Source organism: Ixodes scapularis, unplaced genomic scaffold (assembly GCF_016920785.2).
Source record: "Ixodes scapularis isolate PalLabHiFi unplaced genomic scaffold, ASM1692078v2 PGA_scaffold5__190_contigs__length_132052651, whole genome shotgun sequence".
Taxonomy (NCBI): domain Eukaryota; kingdom Metazoa; phylum Arthropoda; class Arachnida; order Ixodida; family Ixodidae; genus Ixodes; species Ixodes scapularis.
The window spans coordinates 62,454,674-62,473,472 of NW_024609880.1; the positions used below are offsets into that span (position 1 = coordinate 62,454,674).

An 18,799-nucleotide genomic window follows, 5' to 3' on the forward strand; every position below is an offset into this window, starting at 1 on the left:
TCTCTTACCAGTACAAGGCGTTTGGTTTCTGTTGTGCTGTCTTGACTCTGGAGTGGGGGATAAAAATGAATAACATAAAAAAAAAGAAAAATGTGTTAGCATCATCAATCTTGTAATCTATTTCTTTTTTTTTTTTCATATTTGGCAGTATACAGAAAGCTGTGTTCATTTAATTTAAGCTGTATTGGCGTTTATTGCTACATACACCATTTCATGAGTACAACGCTGCCGAAGCTACTGGTGTGAGTGTGTGACTTTAACTATAGCTTTTCATTTATATGCCTTTTCATCAGAATGAGACGCTAGATAAAGTGCATGTGGCAGTAGCTTTAACAGCATTGTACACTATGTATGAAATGTCCAAACAGCCGTTTTCACAGTTTCCGAGTAGCATTCCCAAAGGTAAAAATTGAAAACATTTCAAAACATCTTTGCTGCACTGAACAAGCTATATACATTTCTCAAGATTGGCTATTCTTTCAGTTAGCAAACATACGAAACCTGAATAAAGTGAAATGAATTAAAGAAAAAAAACATGAAAGAAATGTAAGCTTGAATTTGGTGATGTACATTTGGAAACACTGAATAGTGAAAAGGCATTTGACTGAAACCTATGTGGAGTGCAAGTTTGTCTGCTCCTTGCACTGGAGTTGCGATGATGTCAGAATGCCGACCTCTTATTGGCTGACTGAACAAAAAACAAACAAAAAAGAAATGGGTAGACATTGTGGCATGAAGCATTGAGGTCTACCTACCATCCTTTCAATCAAAGTCATTCGGAGCTCGGCGTCGTTCTGACATCACGCAACTCTTGCGCAAGCAGGAGACGACTTCCATTGCCTTCTTTGGTAAATGTAGAAAATTTTAGGCTTTAATAATAACACGCAGTCCAACTTTGCCTTTTTTTTTTACTACAATGAGTGTATTGAAAAGTTGTTGACCATTTCCAATCGTAAAACTCCACACTGCTTTTGTTCAACTCCATTCACATTTCGTTGGAATGTTAACGGAGCTGCACGTCACACAACATTCATTCCGAGCACAATTTTCAGCAGCTTTGCTGAAACCTGGCACATATGTGACCCCCTTTTCATGTAACACAAAAAATAGAAGCAACACAAAGATAGCAGGTGTTACTTGAAATTCCGCTTTGTTAAAGATTCATAACAAAACAAAATAGGCAGTACTAAATTTACCAGCTGGTGGCATGTACATTCAATGCAGGGCACTGCTTGAAGGGACATTATTTGGGTTTCTATGCGGAGTGCAAGTTCGTCTGCTTGGTTTTGCAGGGGGTTGTGGTGATATCAGAACGGCGATCTCTAATTGGTTCTGAACGTTCTGAATGAGGAATAGCGGGTACACATCAAGACAGCTTGCTTTGAGGTCTACCCATTATCCTCCAATCAGAGCTCAGCGTCTTTCTGACGTCACCACAAATCCTGTGCAAGAAGCAGACGACTTGATCTCCGCATACCGTCCACATAGATTGTATATGGTAATATCTAACAATTCTTTGGGTCGTCTATATCATTTAGCCGGCTCCCCATGAAATTTTCAATGCACGAATATAGGTCCTCGATGAATAAATAATTGAGACTCGTTATATCGGATAAAAATTTAAGGAAATGCGTAGAATTATTAAAAAGCATATACCGTATACTATATATATTACTATTATTATCAGATCACCGCGTCGTCCGAATTTTACATCCTATAGTTATCGCAGTTTAAGTTCATGGTCCTTTTTTCTCGTTGCTTCGTTTCTCGTGACTCTTAAAGTCCATGGCAGATGTGTAGCTTGTTGCTTTTAGGCGCCGTGTTCATAACATCTCCATACGCGATCATTTTACAAGGTGTGCCAACGGTACAAATCTTATCGACAACGGCAAACAGATGTGTTTGGCCATGCCGATTTCAAACGCGTGCACGCAAATAGAAACTGATTTCTCGGTGTAAGAAAACAAAACAAAAAACTACAACTACGGTAGTTCTTTTTTTTTTTTTTTTCTTTTTTCTTTTAACAATTGGAGGGGATATGGAACAGACTGGGTCTTAATTCTTACCTTCTCTGAGTCCCTCCTTTCGAGGATGTGCAGAGTTTCCGAGCTCGTCATCTTGGAAAGCAACAGTCCTGTACTCGTGTTCGACGCTACTGTTCGCACGGCAGTGGCTCAAGATCGATGGAAAGCTAGCCGAGGTTCGCTACGGAGCGATCCATATGCGGCGCTCGCTCTGCGGACCGGAGAGACTGGCTCCGTTGACCCGTCGAATAGGCTTACAGTCCGACTTTCGCTGCGGACAAGCTCACGAAGTGGTAGTAAGGCCGCTTCAGCCACTTCAGCCTTCGCTGTGCGCGCGCGACTTTCAGACGTACGGGGCAAAACGAAGCATCATGCTAGGCCGATACTGCGTCGGCTGCTAGCGCAACAGATGGGAAGCTGTGCCGCAAAGCATTCGCGCATTCCGCAAGAGGACGCTTAAGTAGCACGGGCTTAAATGGTAAAACAAAATGGCTAGGTGGCGTAAGCTACCGCCCGATCCAAAGGGCTCAGCCGTATTCATCCATCCATCCATCCATCCTCAAAAACGACTGACCAGGTGTCGCAAGTCACCGCCTGGTTTAGAAAACTGTATTGGGTGGCAGCTTGTGCCACCTAATTTTCAAACATTTTACAAAGTTTAAAAACTCAATTGGCAAAAAAAATATGACACTCGTATTTTGCAGTAAAGTTGACATTTGGGCTAGTTGGTAGTCTAACATATTGAGGTATGTTAGGTATGTTAGCGCACAAGGTCTTCCTACCTTGTGCGCTAAATACCTCAATATGTTACACTCGTATTTTACATGGCATTCATAATAATTTTAATAATTCTGCATTAATTTTTGTATTAGTTTATAACAAATACAGTTTCTTTTTTTTCCCCCACTTTTTAAAGTAAACAACAGTTAGGTGGCGCAAACCACCGACTGATTCACGCTGTTTAGAGTAACTGTATCTCTAACCACTCGTCGTCTGTCTGTTCACCGCCAAGATGAAGATGGCCGACAGCGCTGCAGTTCTTCGGCGAAATCGCCCGGGAACAAAAGCGGGGGTTTGTAATTTTTTGTTAAAGATTTATTCTGATATCACAAAGACTCGACACCAATGCGGGTCACTTTAACTGCTAGCAAGTAGTTGTATGTGAGCAGTACTGTTGGCCAGTTTCTACCCAAGGCCTAGCGCACCGCTTCGCCTAAATCTCCACATCTTGTAATTCCTGAATTATGGGGACATTTTTGGACGTTCCGTGCACTGTTTGTTCGAGTATTACCTGCATTACCTGTCAGAAGTAGTCATCATATATCCTACTTCATTCCATCCATCTAGTGAACTTTTCGCGAGCGACGTCGACTTGACCTCGTCAGTTCATGTGCAAGCGTCACTTGTTTTCTTAATTTTTGTTCGCCCTCTTTTTTGACTCCTTAGAATTTTTCAAGCTGGCCAGATGAGCCTTTCGAAGAGATGGACAGCACTCTGGCCGTCCAGCAGGTAGGGGACTTAGCGATATTGGTCGCATTTACCGTGGCTAACTCTTTCATGCTTGCCTCCGTCACCGGCAGTTTATCCAGCAAGCCATCCGCAAAGACCCGACCAACGTCGATGAGATACTGACTCCTCCGGATAGCCAAGACGAGGGCGTATGGAAGTACGAACATTTAAGGTAAGGCGCTGTATGCCATCATCTTTTCATTGAGGAAATACCACTTCCAGCATTCCAGCAAACTTGTGGGCGACCTGATGACGCATTAGCGATCACACTTCTCGTTGCCTAGTGGTATTGAAACTTTCCCAGCTTGTGATCTGTTTTGCATGGCACATAGCAGCACTCTGCTTCGTTCACTCCTAAGCTGACAGGGCGTTGGAAGCTACACACTTGCCAGACCAATCAGCTGCCTTTCTTTCATCACCTGACCCCACTCTCGGTGTAGGTATAAAGGGGTCCCTATCATTTCGTCGAAACTCGTTTCGTGGAATTGCGTTTCGTGGACAACTTTTCGTGGACACACGTTTCATAGACACACATTTCGTCGACACTGTGACGTTTCGTCGAAAATCATTTCGTCGACAGCACCACTGTAAAACGTTTCGTTGACAAACTTTTTTTTTTTGCTGCTTGCCTTTTTTTTTGTTGAAAGGAATGCCGGAAACTTAGGGTGCAAGCGCTTGTAACAGATGACAAAGGCGATGCTTAGCACAGTTGCTCTCCAAGGTGAGCAACTGCGCTATCCTCTCGCTCTCATCCGTGTCACATGGAATAAGCAAGAGCGCGCAGGACTTCGCGCGTGGCCTATCGGGATATTTACAAGTTCCGAAGCCCGTTAATGGAACCTAAGGTTACTGGAAGAAGAAAAGTGGTGGAAAAAAATATGCGTAGGCGCAAAACAAAACTTCGATCCAATGGTGGGTTGCGGAAAAGGGCATAAACACTGATTTTTTTCTTCATATTGGTTATTTTTAAACAAAAATACAGCTTGCAGCCTTTTATTGCAACATTACAACCCTGATATCTCAATTGAAATTAAACATGTTCATTACCCTCAATTATTCAAAAGGAAAAGTGATGCAGTGTTTTACTGGCTGCTGCGACTTATACGCGAAAAAACTGTTTAGTCACACTCGTTTCATCGTCATTTATCCTTAATGGCCGTTTAAAAAGGATATTACATAATAAGGGGGCTGTAAACAATGTCAAATAGAATAAATAACAAAAGCACGAAAACCACTAACACTTGCACTACCGCGAGCACGCTGCCCGTGAGTAAACCTAAGAAAACTACATTGCAATGCATAAAGAAAAAAGAAATGCGAGAATTGGTACCATGTAAATAAAACATTACACCAAGTGTAGTCTTATTACACAAAGTAAACCATAGTTGATATCAAATGTGCTACTTATTGCATTATGTAGCTTCTCTCGAGCAGCCGCCACATGCAAGGCCTGGGATGCGGTAGTACCACTACATGAGATCTGTCGGCACCAGTCGACTGGTCCTCACACGCGACATTCAATTGTTCTTTTATCGATGCCAGCGGACAGGTACCTGGGGCAAGTTCATGACCCAGCTCTTTGCATAAAGAAGCGGATTCAAAATCTAATGTTCTTTGGTCACATATTGGTTTATGTGCATGCAAAATTTCAGTGCAGACATAACATATGCAGAACAATAATGTTATTTAATATCCAGAAGCTAAATAAGCTAGTCTAAAAATCTTGCACGGTGTGGTAAGTACAGTACTACTCGTTTGCAAGTGTGTTAATGGCGCTTAAGGTGGAAACGACTGGCCGAGCGCATAGCTTCCACTGCACTATCTACTTAGGGGTGAATGGAGTATAGCACCTGAGTCAGAGTTACATAGTTTATCTGGCATCAATAGGGCCAGCGCTTGCTAACTAACATGGGATTGCTCGGGGTAACGGATTAACCGTTACCCCGAGGAGGCACAGGTGTAGAGTGTAAAACACTTGGCCATTATTCCTACACCGGCTCTCTCATCCATTTACAACACTGTTTTCATATCTCTCTTTGATAGCATCTTCGATCAACTCGCACCGGAATCGCCCTGAAACCAGCACAGTGCACAGCGCTCCTCGGTCGTGCAGCGCGATGTCGGTGCAACATCGAGGACAAACTGCGCCGCGCCGGTGTACCGCGGCGAGCTCCACCTTGCGTCACTTCGCGTTTTGTTCGTTTATTTTGCGTAGGTCAGCGCACGATGCCCGTCTGCTGTCAATTTCTTTTATTTTTTTACTCGCGGATTTGACGGTCCCACAGAAATAAACATCGTGGACGTGATTGTCGATGGGGTCACGAAGCGGTTGACAATTCCACATGTATATGTTGGCCATCATTATTAGTTCAAGAAAACGAAACACCAGATAATAGCCGTACCTCACTGTCATTGAAACGCCTCGCGCCGCTTTCCACGAAGTTCGTGCTTTTCGGGCGCTCCTTGCCACTGCAGCAATCGCCAGTAATCGCGGCGATGGTGAGAAGCTCGTCGTCTAGCCGTCTCGCCGTCAGAAGACCCGAGGAAATCATCTAGTGCAGCTGCAAGGCGTGTTCGTTTTTGCAAGATCGCCATCTCGATAGTCTGCGCGTCTGCTACTCCCGCCATCTTCTCGATTCCCGCTCCTGGCCGCAATGCCTGGTGGGACTGCCCCCCGGCGCACCGCCGATTTTCTTGGTGCGCGTTGGGGCAACGAAAAGCCGCACCAGGAGGGTGCGCTTCGTTGATCGAGGACGTACGGTGCGCACCGGTGCACTTGATCGAAGATGAAGGGGCGCACCTCAATGCCCCGGTGCGCACCGGTGCGGATGATCGAGGATGCTATGAGGCAGAAATGTTGACCCAGAAATCTTCAGTTGGAAGTTTAGAATGTCATTTGATGTGCCCACAGTCCGACGTAGGTTTTTTGCATTGTGGCTGTAGTGTCGCTACAATTTCGGTTGCCTTCAGGTGGTCTAGGTCGATCCTCAGTCCCTCACTGAGGTGTGCCAAACGCCCTTTAACACTGCAAATTTAGTTCCTTCTTTTTTTCCCCTTGCAGACAGTTCTGCATGGAGCTGAATGGCCTAGCAGTCAAGCTGCAGGTATGTGAGGTTTGTAATTGTTTTGTAATGATTCTGCTAACTGCATGTCTTGCACAGGCAGTTACTAACAGGAATTTTGTGGGCATTCGGAGTCGTATGCAGAAAATGATTTTTGAACGTTTTCCCTGTTTGAAAAACCGTAAACGCGACAATTTCTGCGGTGTTCCATTATCTTGTAAAAAAAAAACATCCGAGTCACGACATTCAAAATCGGTTCAAAAAAGAGACATAACCCGTCAATGAAATTCTTGCTGTCGACTGGATATTGATGCTGCCAATCCCAGAGATGTTCATTAGTGCCCCTAATTTGGTACATAGCACGAGCATGTTTCATCGGGGGGTACTTTATTCCAAGATCCCGCAAACCTTGGAGCATTTTTTCCTGATTGTCGACACAAGTTGTCAAACGGTTGTCACACACAGTCGGCCTTCCAATAGCCAGTTGTATAAGGCAAGCAAGAGCACTGTTTAAAGGTGGCATTACAATGTGGCATGCTAGTCTCAATGTCCTTGAAATAAGCAAGGAACCACACTGTCTGCATTAGTAGTAAGTAGTTCACTCCCTATATTGGAATGGTCGTTCCTTTCACAGGCGGAGTGCAACGCAGAGAGCTGCACGCAGATGACTGCGACAGAGCAGTGGATATTCCTGTGTGCAGCGCACAAGACCCCCAAAGAGTGCCCAGCCATCGACTACACGAGGCATACGTTGGATGGCGCTGCATGCCTTCTCAACAGCAACAAGTATTTTCCCAGCAGGTGAGGCGAGATTGTGGCATTTGCTCCGGCATTTTTCCAAACAGAAAAACTTACAGTAAACCGTTGTCTGGTGCTGTGGCAGTGTCCTTGCAGCCTTGCATCTGTTTCCTTCCCTCTCTAGAGAGAGCATTTTATGTTTGTAAGCTGTACAGTTTTGAACGCACCCTTCGTTTATACATTATGCTTTCTTTTTAAGTGCATCTTTTAGCTTTCACATTTTGGTAGAAAAGAATTTCCTACGCTTGTTTCGGATGGGGAGTATCCAGCATTGCGTTTGTGCAGAAAACATTGGACTATATGAAAATTAACTTTTTTGTGTCTCCCATTCCAGACAGTTGAGTTATAAAAATCTTGTTTTATTTAAATTAGTTAAACACAATTACTTAAAAATGTGTGCATCCCCTTAGAATTGTCCCATTCAAGGAACTTTTTCGTGAAAACTAGTAACAGAATCAGACCGTCTGCAATTTTTTTTACAGGCATCGTCCTTTTGAGGGGGATTTTTACGGGCTGTATATATTGGCTGCTCGGAGGACGGTAGAGATGTCCGCCTTCTGCACATATTCCCCCTGAAGCCGAATGCACTTGCACCCTCGGTGTGACAACTTTTTCTTGCCTTGCGAGAGCTACTTTTTGGGTAGTGTGTCACATCCACGCCTCCAGCTCATTCATGGCCACCAACTGGCGTCCTTGCAGTTTCTTTTTAATGGCCCGCCAACATGCAATAACCGCTGGAGACCAGATTGGGTCGTACACATGCACAACCAAAAGTTTGATGGCCGAATCCAACCAGCTGCCAACAAATCACGGTGTTATGTGCATTCATACGAGGTTGTGATTAGCTGGCGCCCAATCAAATTTGCCCATCTTTCCGACGCATTGTACGAGCCATCGGATGTTTGGTTGTGCTTGTGCACGGCCCGACCTGAGCACCAGCGGTTATTACCTTTTCGGGAAAATTAAAAAAAAAAAAAACTCAACGACACCATGTTGTGATTGTGGATGAGCCGGAAGCAGTTGTCCAGGCGTGGGTGTGACGCACTGCGAAAAAGCGGTTGCAGCAGGGCGTGGAGAAACTGCCACACGAGTGCATTTGGCACCAGGGAGAATACGTTGAGAAGGTGGACATATCTACCAACCTCTAAATGGCCGGTAGCTGCAGCAAAATAATTAAACGTAATTCAATATAGTATGCCCCCTGTTACCTTTTTTGCGTTTTTGGTACTTTTTGTACAGACGGCTACCGGCTCGGTAAAGTCGAATTGCTTCCAGAGACGTCCCAACCCTGTGTTTGTGCCGTCGGCTCGCAGGGTGAGCATCAAGGAATCGTCTGTGGCCAAGCTGGGCTCTGTGTGCAGGAGGGTGTACCGGATATTCTCCCACGCCTATTTCCACCACAGGGCCACCTTCGACGAGTTCGAAGTAGGTGGACACGTCTCTGCATGACCTGGTGCTTGTATGCTGGAATTAGTGTCCAAGGGTCCGCTCGTAGACGTTCGTTTTGAGAGTGAAACTTATGGCTGTCCGCGTTTAATTGAAGGAGTCGTGAAACAACAGCTATTTCCAGCACCAGCTGCATCACCGAAAAGTAGGGGCGGGTGAATATTTAAAATTTCGAATATGATTAGAATATTATACATTTAGTATTCATATTCAATTTGTAAAGCAAGTCTGGTATTTTTCAAATATTCGTCGTAATATGAATATTCAAAAATAATTGAATAATTGATAACGTATGTGCAAATGCAAGTTTTGGTTTCGGTAAGCAAGTCCCAGCGACATAGCAGCATGGCGGCTTCAACCTAAACTGGTTGCGTCGGTAGAGGTAGAGGTAATCTGCGGTCCAAGGCTATAGTTTCTGTATTTCTGCTCCCTTGTGACTCCCGACTTTTTAAACTGTGCGCACTTTCGCATTCGCCCACCCATGTTGTGGCGTACGGAGGCGATTGCGGTGAACCGTCTGCGAAGCGTAGGAACGAATGAGAAATGGCACCAAAACAAAGAGAGAAGCGCTTTTTGGAAATATTTTGCAAGAGCAACGGCATCAATGGTGCAATGCATGGCATGCGAGTCAATGGTTCAAACGCCCACAGGTACGACAGCGCCCCTTGTCAACCATCTCAAACTACATCCTGCATTGCTGAAAGAGCATCGTGGCACTATACCACTGGTCCGCCAGGAAAAGGTTGACCGACGCTGATGGACTTCCGTGCGCCGTACGGAGCCCCTGCCAGAAAAGGGGGTGCGAGTACTAAATAGCAAAGTGGCCGCCATGGTGGCGCTTGATTCACAGCCTTGCAGCATTGTGGAAGACTGCGGCTTTAAAGAGCTTCTGACAGAAGCTGTTCCCAACTATCGCCTACCATCCCGCTCTATACTCTTGCACGTGCTTGTGCCACGAATGTATGACGACACCCGAAAAAAGGTGAAGGCAGAGCTCAACAGTGCCTTTGAAGGCGGCACTACCGCTGTTGCCTTCACAAGTGACATATGGACATCGCGCGTTAACGAAAGTTATGTGAGCTTCACCTGGCATCTTTTCACTTTAAAATTCATGATGAAGCGGATAACATTAAACGCTTGACATATAACTGTCAGTTACAGTGCTGTGAACATTGCTACTATGCTGGACGAAATGAGCCATGACTGGGAGATACCCGGTGAATAAGCGAAGTTCATCGTGACGGATAACGGATGCTACATCCATGCTGCGGTAAGGAGACTTCCACGGACGGAAAGAGAGAGCTTTGCGCACACGCTTCAACTGGCGATTATTGATGCGAGATGCCGTAAGCTGGCCATTGATCGCCTGTGCAAGGAAGTGGAGCATATTGTGGTACATTACAAGCACAGTTCATCAGCATAGAAAATGCTTGAGGAATGCCAAAAGAAGATGGGAAAGGACACACTACATCTGGTGCAAGACATGGAGACGAGATGGAATAGCCAGTATCTGATGTTGTCTCGTCTTCTGGACCTCAAAGAAGCAGTTGCTGTGGAACTGCTATCTCAGACTGTGACGTTGATGGACTTGGTTCATCAGAGTGGAAAGACGTTTCTGAATATGTACAAGCATCCATTGTCTGATGCCACTGTTATTGCCAGTACTGAGAAGTATCTGTCGTTTACCCAAGGTAACTGTGCTGGGGCATCAAAATTTCGTGCAGAACTCATAGGATCCATCAAGACAAGGGTCACTCTGTATGAGGAGGACAAGGGAGTATGCCTTGCCATGTTCTTGGATCCACGCTTCAAGTTCACTATTTTTAAAGCCTAAAAACAAAAATTATCATGGCTAAAAGATCTGGTGCTGCGAGAGCTAGCCTCATGTGCTGCTACTGAAGAAACCCAGCCGGAAGCTGCAACACAGAGACAAGACCAAGCCTCAACGCTCTCACCAGATTTTTAAGAAGCATTTAACCTCCTAGCCAAAAGTGCAGTGGAAAGCAAAGCGGTTTCAGCTTCAGAATGGGAAGTTGCAGCATATGCAGAAGGGGCACTACTGAAGGGAGAGAGTGATCCGTGTGAGTGGTGGCGAAATGTCGGATGCTTAAGATATCCTAGCCTGGCAAAGCTTTGCTTCAAATAATTGGCAATACCTGCCACTTCAGTGCCGAGTGAGAAAGTTTTTTCCGTGACCGGAGGAGTTGTTTCTGCTCGAAGGGAGCGCCCCCTACCTGACCATGTGCAGTAGTTGATTTTTCTGCATGACAACTTGTAATCCTCGTCCCTACCATAGAGTTATTACAATAAACGCTAGAGGCTCAGCTGGCGCTAGTGTCTATGGGACTTCTGGTTGCAAATTGAAGCAGACAGCATGCAGTCTACTTTTCCAGTCTTCCTGTGTATTCCTATGGGAAAACGCGCGTGAATTTTGTCTCGTCGCCGGAAAATAACATGAATAACGCTTGTTATTTCGGTTGTACCGGATAGTATGCACCTTTATTACTATTGTGAAAGTGTAATTGCTTTAGTTACAGCATTTTTCTTTTACCCCTGAACGATGTTAAACTTCGCTATATATCAGGCCCAAACCTCTGTTCAATGGCAGGTATGTAAAAACGACCAACGATTCTAAGCAAAATAATGATCGAAAGGAATGTAGAGTGTGTTAAAAGTCCGCCAGCATTCCGTTGGTGCTTATATATTGCTAATATGCCTGTCCTCTAACTATAAGAAAATGACCCCGTCGTGCATCTTTACGAGTGCCTAAAAAAAAATGTTCGAAACGTAAAGAATAAAGTATGTGGGCTACGAAAGATGTGTTTTCTTATTATTTCCTATGTCGGGCAGTTTTTATCGCGCACCTGTCTCTGGCTTCCCCCTATTTGCAAAGATTTGGAGCGCGCGGGTGATGATTTGAGCACAGAACAAGCATCGCTTCGCACACATTCATGAGCAGAAAGAATAAAGCAATACTTATTTATTGCAAAGTGACTTTCAATTTATTTTGATCATCTGCAAGCACAAGGAGTTACTTATTCAGTGTTACTGCGTAGTTCTTGCCGTCTCTCTTGGTTTTCCACGTGTCCTTCGTTCGTTTGGCACGTAATCCACCCTGCTGGAAAGCGCCGACGCCGTGTTCGCGCTAACAGTGTCCGACAGTGCACAAAAATACATGTACCAAACAGTTTTAGCACCGTTTTTCATGCCACGATTTTAAAATAAAAACGCCGTAACTGATTAATTATTTTATCTGCGTGACTGGGAAATGTTCTAATGTGCCTAGTAGGTACGAATTCTTCATGATATTTGCTCTTTTAATCGAGCGCAGAGAGGAAATGCACTCGCTTTTTTCCATAGAAATACATTACCGGAAGTCAATTTCGGACTGCTTGCTGTCTGCTTCAATTTGCAACAGCACACTAGCGCCAGTTGAGCCTCTAGCGTACATTATAATAACTCTATGGTCCCTACAACTAGAATTTTTGTTTTTGCATTTTTATTCTCGTTAACATCAATGAGGCATTCCGACATGTGGAAATAAAAATGCAGTGAACTAATGCACTCGCCTTCAGCTATTCAATATTCAATTTAATATTCAGAGCTAACTATTCATATTCGAAAATATTAATGTTCGCACACCCCTACCGGAAAGTCACAATGATGTCCGTACGTAATTGTGGAGGTAAAAAAAGCTCTTTCCGTTTCCGGCCGACAGCTTCTGTTTTTAGGTCCCTTTGAAGACAACGGTTCTGGCCTTTATGTTATCATACCTCAGAGTCTAATCGCTGGTCATTTCATGGTGTAAAACATTCCCTTCAGCTTGAGGGAAAAAAAACAACAATTCAATTTGTCCCGATCATCTCTTTAAACCCAGGGAGCACAGAATGTGTCGTGCATGTACCATGCTTGCATTATTTGTTATGCTTAGTTGCGGGGAGTTTTGGGTGGTTTCCGGTGTGTTGCATGCACGACACCTGTGCACCCCAGGTTTGTCAGAACGATGGTGACAAGTTTATTCAATAGTCGAGCCAGCTGCTCGCGTAGACAGTCGCCTCCGCCGCAGGCTCCCAGGGGTTATGCTCTGCCCATCTGCTTGTGCTTTCGTTCGCCTCTCCCCCCTGACGTCGAGCTACGGATTGCACAGTCCGAAATTCGATTCCCGCAGCGTTGCTTTGTAAATCTCGTTGATTACAATTAATTGCGATTCGTTGTGACCGCTCGGTGGAAGAGAGAGGTGTCTAAACGGCTCCGCCTCTTTGCGGAGCGAGTGTGTCGGAAGGTTCACTCCCACTTCTGACAAACACCACGGGATGGCGCAGCATGCAAGAGCCCAAGGAATCACCCTTATTTGCGCACACGTTTTCGAGGCTGTGTGGCTTGCCACCGCACTTGCGTGCAGTGCCTCAACCTGACGGAGCCCTTGTTTGCTATGCATCGAGCCAGAGTGGAATTTCGGCCTCCTTTCTCTTCTTCCAACGCGGTTGCGACTGTTTGCATTGAACATGACGCTTTTCCCATAAGCTTTAGCCCTCGAACACGTCCTATGTTTGAAAAAGAAAAGTAGTCGGGCGCTTCGCATGTGCCAACCGTATGTATGTTTTTGTCCCGACAGAAGGAGACGTGCCTGTGTCGTCGCTTCACCACCTTCGTCACGAAGTATAACCTGATGTCCAAGGACAACCTCATTGTTCCCATCCTAGATGAAGAGCTCACGGCGGGGGAGAGCGAAGCTTGAGGACTCTGGGCACAACACCTCATCAGCGACCCGTAGATTCGTGCCGTCGTCTTCGACAACCTTTTTTTTTTTTTTTCATCCCCCTTCTTTGTGGGAGGAATCCGCCGGTTAACTGCATACTGTAACCACAAAGCAACGGACATCTACTATAGCTGCAACCTCAGCAGTGTTCTTTTTCATCCATTTCAAATCTTCGTACTGCTTCAGAAACAGAAGTGCTGGGTTTAGTTGCTTTTCTTGGGGATGGAGTGGAAAGGGGGGGGGGGGGGGGTGTTTCTTTATGAGGGCCTTGGTTGGCGTATTTGTATGCCCAAAACTCTTCGAGCAATCCAAGGACATGCTACCAGTGGCAGAGTTGGGCGGTTGTTTCATTACGAGGTTTTGTTGCCCATTTGTATATTTATTTTTTTGGAGTGCGCACGCAGCAGGACGTGGCTTGGGAGGAGTGCGAGAGAAAGGACCTCTTGATAGTGTAAATGCTAGAAGGCTCTCTGACGTGTCATGCCGGTTCATAGACCACTTTTAAAGTTGGCTACGTGCGAGTCAACACTTTTGACTATTTTGAAGGCTGGCTGCAATGTTCGGCGTTTTATCTGCTCCGGAGTTCAAGTGTGGGCTCCGGCAATTTTGTGGGATTGTGAGAGATCTGATAAAAACACTTGCCGCCCGCTTCCCCTGTAGCTGAGCGCACCTGCGGTGCCATTTTTATTGTTTATTTCATGCGAGAGTAAATATGAATTCTAAGCCAGATTGTGACTTTTTTTATTTCCTTTAGCTCGATTCTACATAACAATGAATTGCTGTTTTCGAGATAAATTACCCGTTTTGTTTTGCTACACAAAGGGGGTTGTTTTTAGAATAACACCTTAGCGCCCTTTGCAAGCACGTGGCTAGCACTGTTTTCCAGACCAAAAAGCCTACTCGAACAGGATTTTTCACGACTGCTCGACTAAGACGGTTGAACGCTGCACTTGCAAACATCTCTCCCCACGTTTTTATATAATTCCTCACCTCTGTGAGCAGTGTACACATTTTTCTTGTTTGGCTACTGCATTACGCATGGTTTGCTCAGCATCTCAAAGGGAGCTTTGTCAAAGCACCACCACTTGCAAAGCAATACCCTTGTGAAAGCCCGGTTAGTAGCTGACAGTATTAAGTGGTCACAGGTCACATTACCTCCCTATGGACGCATACCTGCTGTTCAAATGCCTGCTGCTCTAAATATTTCGCTTTGAAAGGAACAGGGAAGCCACATATTCACTATGTCAAGCTCGTGACATTTACAAGTTTTTGCCCACGACTACCATGGGTGAATCATGCTCGTTTGAAATTGGTCAATAACAACAAAGGTGGCATTCTTTGACCGCATCAGAACCATGTGGGTCTCGTTCTATGATTTTAGCAGTTTGTATGACACGAAATGTGAAACCGCCCTTTTAGACATTGTTTGAAGTAGCAGAACCTGCAAAACGATGCTGCATACGAATAAAAGCACAGCATTATAATAACCACACTGTTGGTTGCTTTTTTTTTTTTTTTTTTTGCTTTTTTTAATGTGTTTATAGGTTAAGTTTTATATGAAAAAATGTCTCGCTCGGACATGACAAGAAAGTCACGCACACCAAGGCAACATAAAGCATACCTTGCTTATAGCAGGCACTGCATAAGCATTCACACAGAAGGCATACTTAGTCAAAATTAACCATACAAACGACCAAAATATACCACGCATCTTAGCGAGAATCAAACCCGCATTACGTGATCCGTAGCTTGATGTCTTTGCTTGGCGCCACAAGATGGAGATGAAAGGGAGCACAAACAGCAGGACCAAGTATCACTCGGCTGGCGTACAACGTCGCAACTTCACATATAACACCCCATAGATTGCGCATTGGCGCAAGAAACTTAATGCCTCTTTATGCGTTCATGTTCGTTTACAAGTAATTGCACGCGATGATGCAGCCCTTGAAAGCAAGTGGCGGCGGAGCACCCGCCGCCGGCAAGGTTCTCCCACGTTCGCACAACAATGGTTGTCTGTTCTTTGCAAGACCTTTTTCAAGGGGCTTTAGGTCTAACCTAAAGCCTTTCAAAGTGTTTGTTTTACAGGTAGCGTCAAATGTGCCAAAAGCTCAGGGCCTGCACCGCGTGCAGTTCATGGAAGCGAATGGCGGCGCAACAGTGGTTGCCGGTACTTGAAAGAAAAAAGGGCGAAGTTTTTTTTTTTTAAGGTGCTTTAGATAAACCTCTTCCCCTCGTTGCTACTTCAGCTATCACAAAGGGGCGCCTAGTAGTGATGCAAAACTATCGATAAATTGACTATCGATAGTGTCTCAGAACTATCGATAGTCGACTATCGATAGTACTATCGATAGTTTTTCGATAGTCGACTATCGATAGTCGACTATCGATAGTATTATCGATAGTTTTTCGATAGTCGATTATCGATAGTTTTTACTATACTGGCGGCTAACGATACTATCGATAGTCTTGCACCACTATAGTCCGTTACAACTCAAGAAGGTAGGGCGAAGGTAAGACGGGCCGAGGAGGAGGAAGCAGACGGAACGCTAAAGAGAGAAGGAGGTTTCCCCATCTCTTCTCCAGCGTTCCGTCTGCTTCGTCCTCCCCGGCCCGCCTTACCCTCGCCCTACCGCTCGCCTCCCCCTTCTCCTCTCCTCGCCCAAACTGCCGTCTTCGTCATCACTGAAAGCTGAACGAAAGTTGGGATGGTAAGTGGCTGGCCTAATTGGTGTCCCATTTGAAAAAAAAAAAAAGATAAATGAATAAAGCGATAAAAAGAGAAGAGGGAGCGACGCAAACTACTAGTGTCGCAAAACTATCGATAGTAAATCGTCGACAGTACCATCAATAGGTTTACGATAGTTGACTATCGATAGTTTTCTGATATTTGATTAACGATAGTTTTTCGATAGTCGACTATCGATAGTACTATCGATAGTTTTTCTATAGTCGACTATCGATAGTACTATCGATAGTTTTCCGATAGTCGACTATCGATACTTTTCCGATAGTCGACTATCGATAGTTTTTTTCACTATCGATAGTCAGATTTCTGGCGACTATCGATACTATCGATAGTACTATCGATAGTTTTGCACCACTAGAGCCTAGCAATCCAGGAACACTAATATTTCGAGGTGCCACACGCGCTCTCTGAAGAAGAACCCGTGGAAACTTCTCAGTAAAGCATACTCCTCCACAGCTTTCGTGACGAGATTGGAACTTGTCGCGATCATTCTGATATACCTGGGGGGGGCACGAGTGTGTTGTGTGTGCAGGAGCGATGCAAAACTATTGAAAAATTTACTATCGATAGTACTACCATAGAACACCATGCATATGCACTAAGCGCCCACCCCCAAAATTTGAGACATCTGAAAAAATATGCACAGTACGTATATATGTAAAATTGATGACCTCACATATACCCATCCCCTATTGTTTAGCAGATATCTTCAAATTTTGAGGGGGTGCTTGCTTAGTAGTTTACGGTATGGCAGGTTTTTATGGGTCGGGCTTGTGGGGGCAGTAGGCATTCGGCTGGCGGGGGGTGGGTAGCCTGCCGATACGACGTTGCAGCCAAAACGTTCAGATCCATTTTGTTGACCAAATATTTGCTGTTGCCAAATACTAAACTTTTGGCTAGGGTATATACATTTTTTCGTTTAGAAAAACGTTACCTTGGGGGAGGTTTGAGGGGGAGGCGGTCACCCCACACCTAAATCTACCCCTGCTGTATCAGTAGTAGCATCCAAAGTTTTATAGATAGTTGACTCTCGCTAATACTATCAATAATGCTATCAATAGTTGGCTTTTGGTTGACTATCAATACTATCTAAAGTCAACTTTCAGAAAACTATAGAGTGTTAAAAAACTAAAGCACTAACCAAAAAGGGAATGACAACAGATATGTATCGGCAGAAAACGCTTGGTTTTAGGAAAAACGTGAAAAAACTTGAAAGAAAACAAAACAGAGTTGCATTTTTATACAATTAATTTAGAGGTAAAACAGAAATGTGTTATGCTAGTTTTCCTGCACAGATTTTGTATATTGATAGGGTTCAGGTATCGGGCTTTACACTTTAGTATGGCCGCATTTATAAATCTTTTCAGTATTTGTTTTTGTCTTGGAGCTTGAGAAAACATTTACTGAAGGCATTTTGCATTAGGGTTTCCACAAGTTTGTTTCACTGCTGATGTTTCCTTTCTTATTCAATAGACCGATCTCACCAAGCATTCCACGCATGCGTGACGCCGCCATAACTGTACGTAGGAGGCAGACGCCAGTTCACGAGACAGCTCACGCCGCCTCGTGCTCTGCTCGCGCAGACCTCCAGCAAGGTTGTTGCGCGTGCAGAAAGACTACAGCTCCTACGATGCATGGCGGCAGCGGTGGCGTACTTAAACTAGCTGGTGAGATCGGTCTATTGACACCTATTCCTTTTCCTTGCATTGACCACTGACAGGTGAAAATGAACACACTGCTGGGGATCATAATTTTTTTTTTTCTCTCTCGAAAATCGGGAATTAGCTGTTGACGAAAGCACTTGCCGTTGCATACCACACATCCGCCCATTCCCAAATTTGTAATATCTGAGAAACTATGGACAGTACATTTATATACAAAATTGATTACTGGACTAGCTCGAGTTCCCCATTTGTTTGCGATTTTCTCCCAATTTTGAGTGGGCGCTTGCCCGGTATTTTACAGTAGGCTTGTATGCCACGATACGTTGCCACTTTTATTGTTGGTGGCTGGGAAAATAATTACTTGTTCGTATAAAATACAACTTCGAAATACAGAAGCCGTCACAAAAAATATAAATATGTTTGAATCAATAAATGTAACAGACTTTGCTGTGCAGACCTCAAATTGAACATTACCAAATAAAACGTTTATACCAAGAAAACACACCTAGTTACTGATGCTTTTAGTTTTTTCGTTCTTCAAATACAATGTTTGGAATCGTAACATTAACTGGATTATAAATAAATTATAAAAATAATTTTTTGCGATCCAAGTAACAATATTATCATTGAGGCATTATTTTAGTGAAAAAGGCTTGTGAATCCGAAAGGCAATATTGTTTCCTTCCTTTCTCGCGACCCGTCTCTCCATACTTTCATATTCAATCACCATCGCTAGTAGTATACTCAAACAGGGTTCCGGATTTATGCAACACACATATAGTTTACTTAGC

At 44.4% G+C, this 18,799-nt stretch overlaps 2 protein-coding genes across 3 annotated transcripts in view; one reads left to right on the plus strand and one right to left on the minus strand.

Moving 5' to 3' along the window:
- The window catches only part of LOC8031669 (putative sodium-coupled neutral amino acid transporter 11), a 22,251-nt gene extending 19,779 nt beyond the window's left edge, over nucleotides 1–2,472 (minus strand). The window contains exons 1-2 of the mRNA XM_029977391.4: nucleotides 2,067–2,472; nucleotides 9–47 (exon numbers count right to left, since the gene is read on the minus strand). Coding sequence (XP_029833251.2) covers nucleotides 9–47; nucleotides 2,067–2,117 — 90 coding nt within the window. The 5' untranslated portion in view covers nucleotides 2,118–2,472. The remainder of the gene's footprint in view (nucleotides 1–8; nucleotides 48–2,066) is intronic.
- A 540-nt stretch (nucleotides 2,473–3,012) lies between these two features.
- On the plus strand, nucleotides 3,013–15,088 carry LOC8031670 (MOB-like protein phocein). Of its 2 annotated transcripts, none has more exons than XM_029977392.4 (7): nucleotides 3,013–3,096; nucleotides 3,471–3,533; nucleotides 3,605–3,705; nucleotides 6,595–6,646; nucleotides 7,230–7,396; nucleotides 8,707–8,818; nucleotides 13,455–15,088. In XM_029977392.4, the coding sequence occupies exons 1-7, from the start codon at nucleotides 3,037–3,039 to the stop codon at nucleotides 13,575–13,577; spliced, it is 678 nt and encodes a 225-aa protein (XP_029833252.1). In that variant the 5' UTR covers nucleotides 3,013–3,036; the 3' UTR covers nucleotides 13,578–15,088. The 2 variants fall into 2 exon arrangements, with proteins under 2 accessions (XP_029833252.1, XP_002406742.1); XM_002406698.5 differs by having other exon boundaries at nucleotides 6,595–6,637.
- The last annotated feature ends 3,711 nt before the right edge of the window (nucleotides 15,089–18,799 follow it).

Coding starts and splice junctions, on each gene's coding strand:
- LOC8031670 (XM_029977392.4), top strand. CDS start 3,037: ATGAAGATGGCCGACAGCGCTGCAGTTCTTCGGCGAAATCGCCCGGGA. Junction 3,534..3,604: donor GCACTCTGGCCGTCCAGCAG/GTAGGGGACTTA, acceptor CGTCACCGGCAG/TTTATCCAGCAAGCCATCCG. Junction 7,397..8,706: donor AACAAGTATTTTCCCAGCAG/GTGAGGCGAGAT, acceptor GTCGGCTCGCAG/GGTGAGCATCAAGGAATCGT.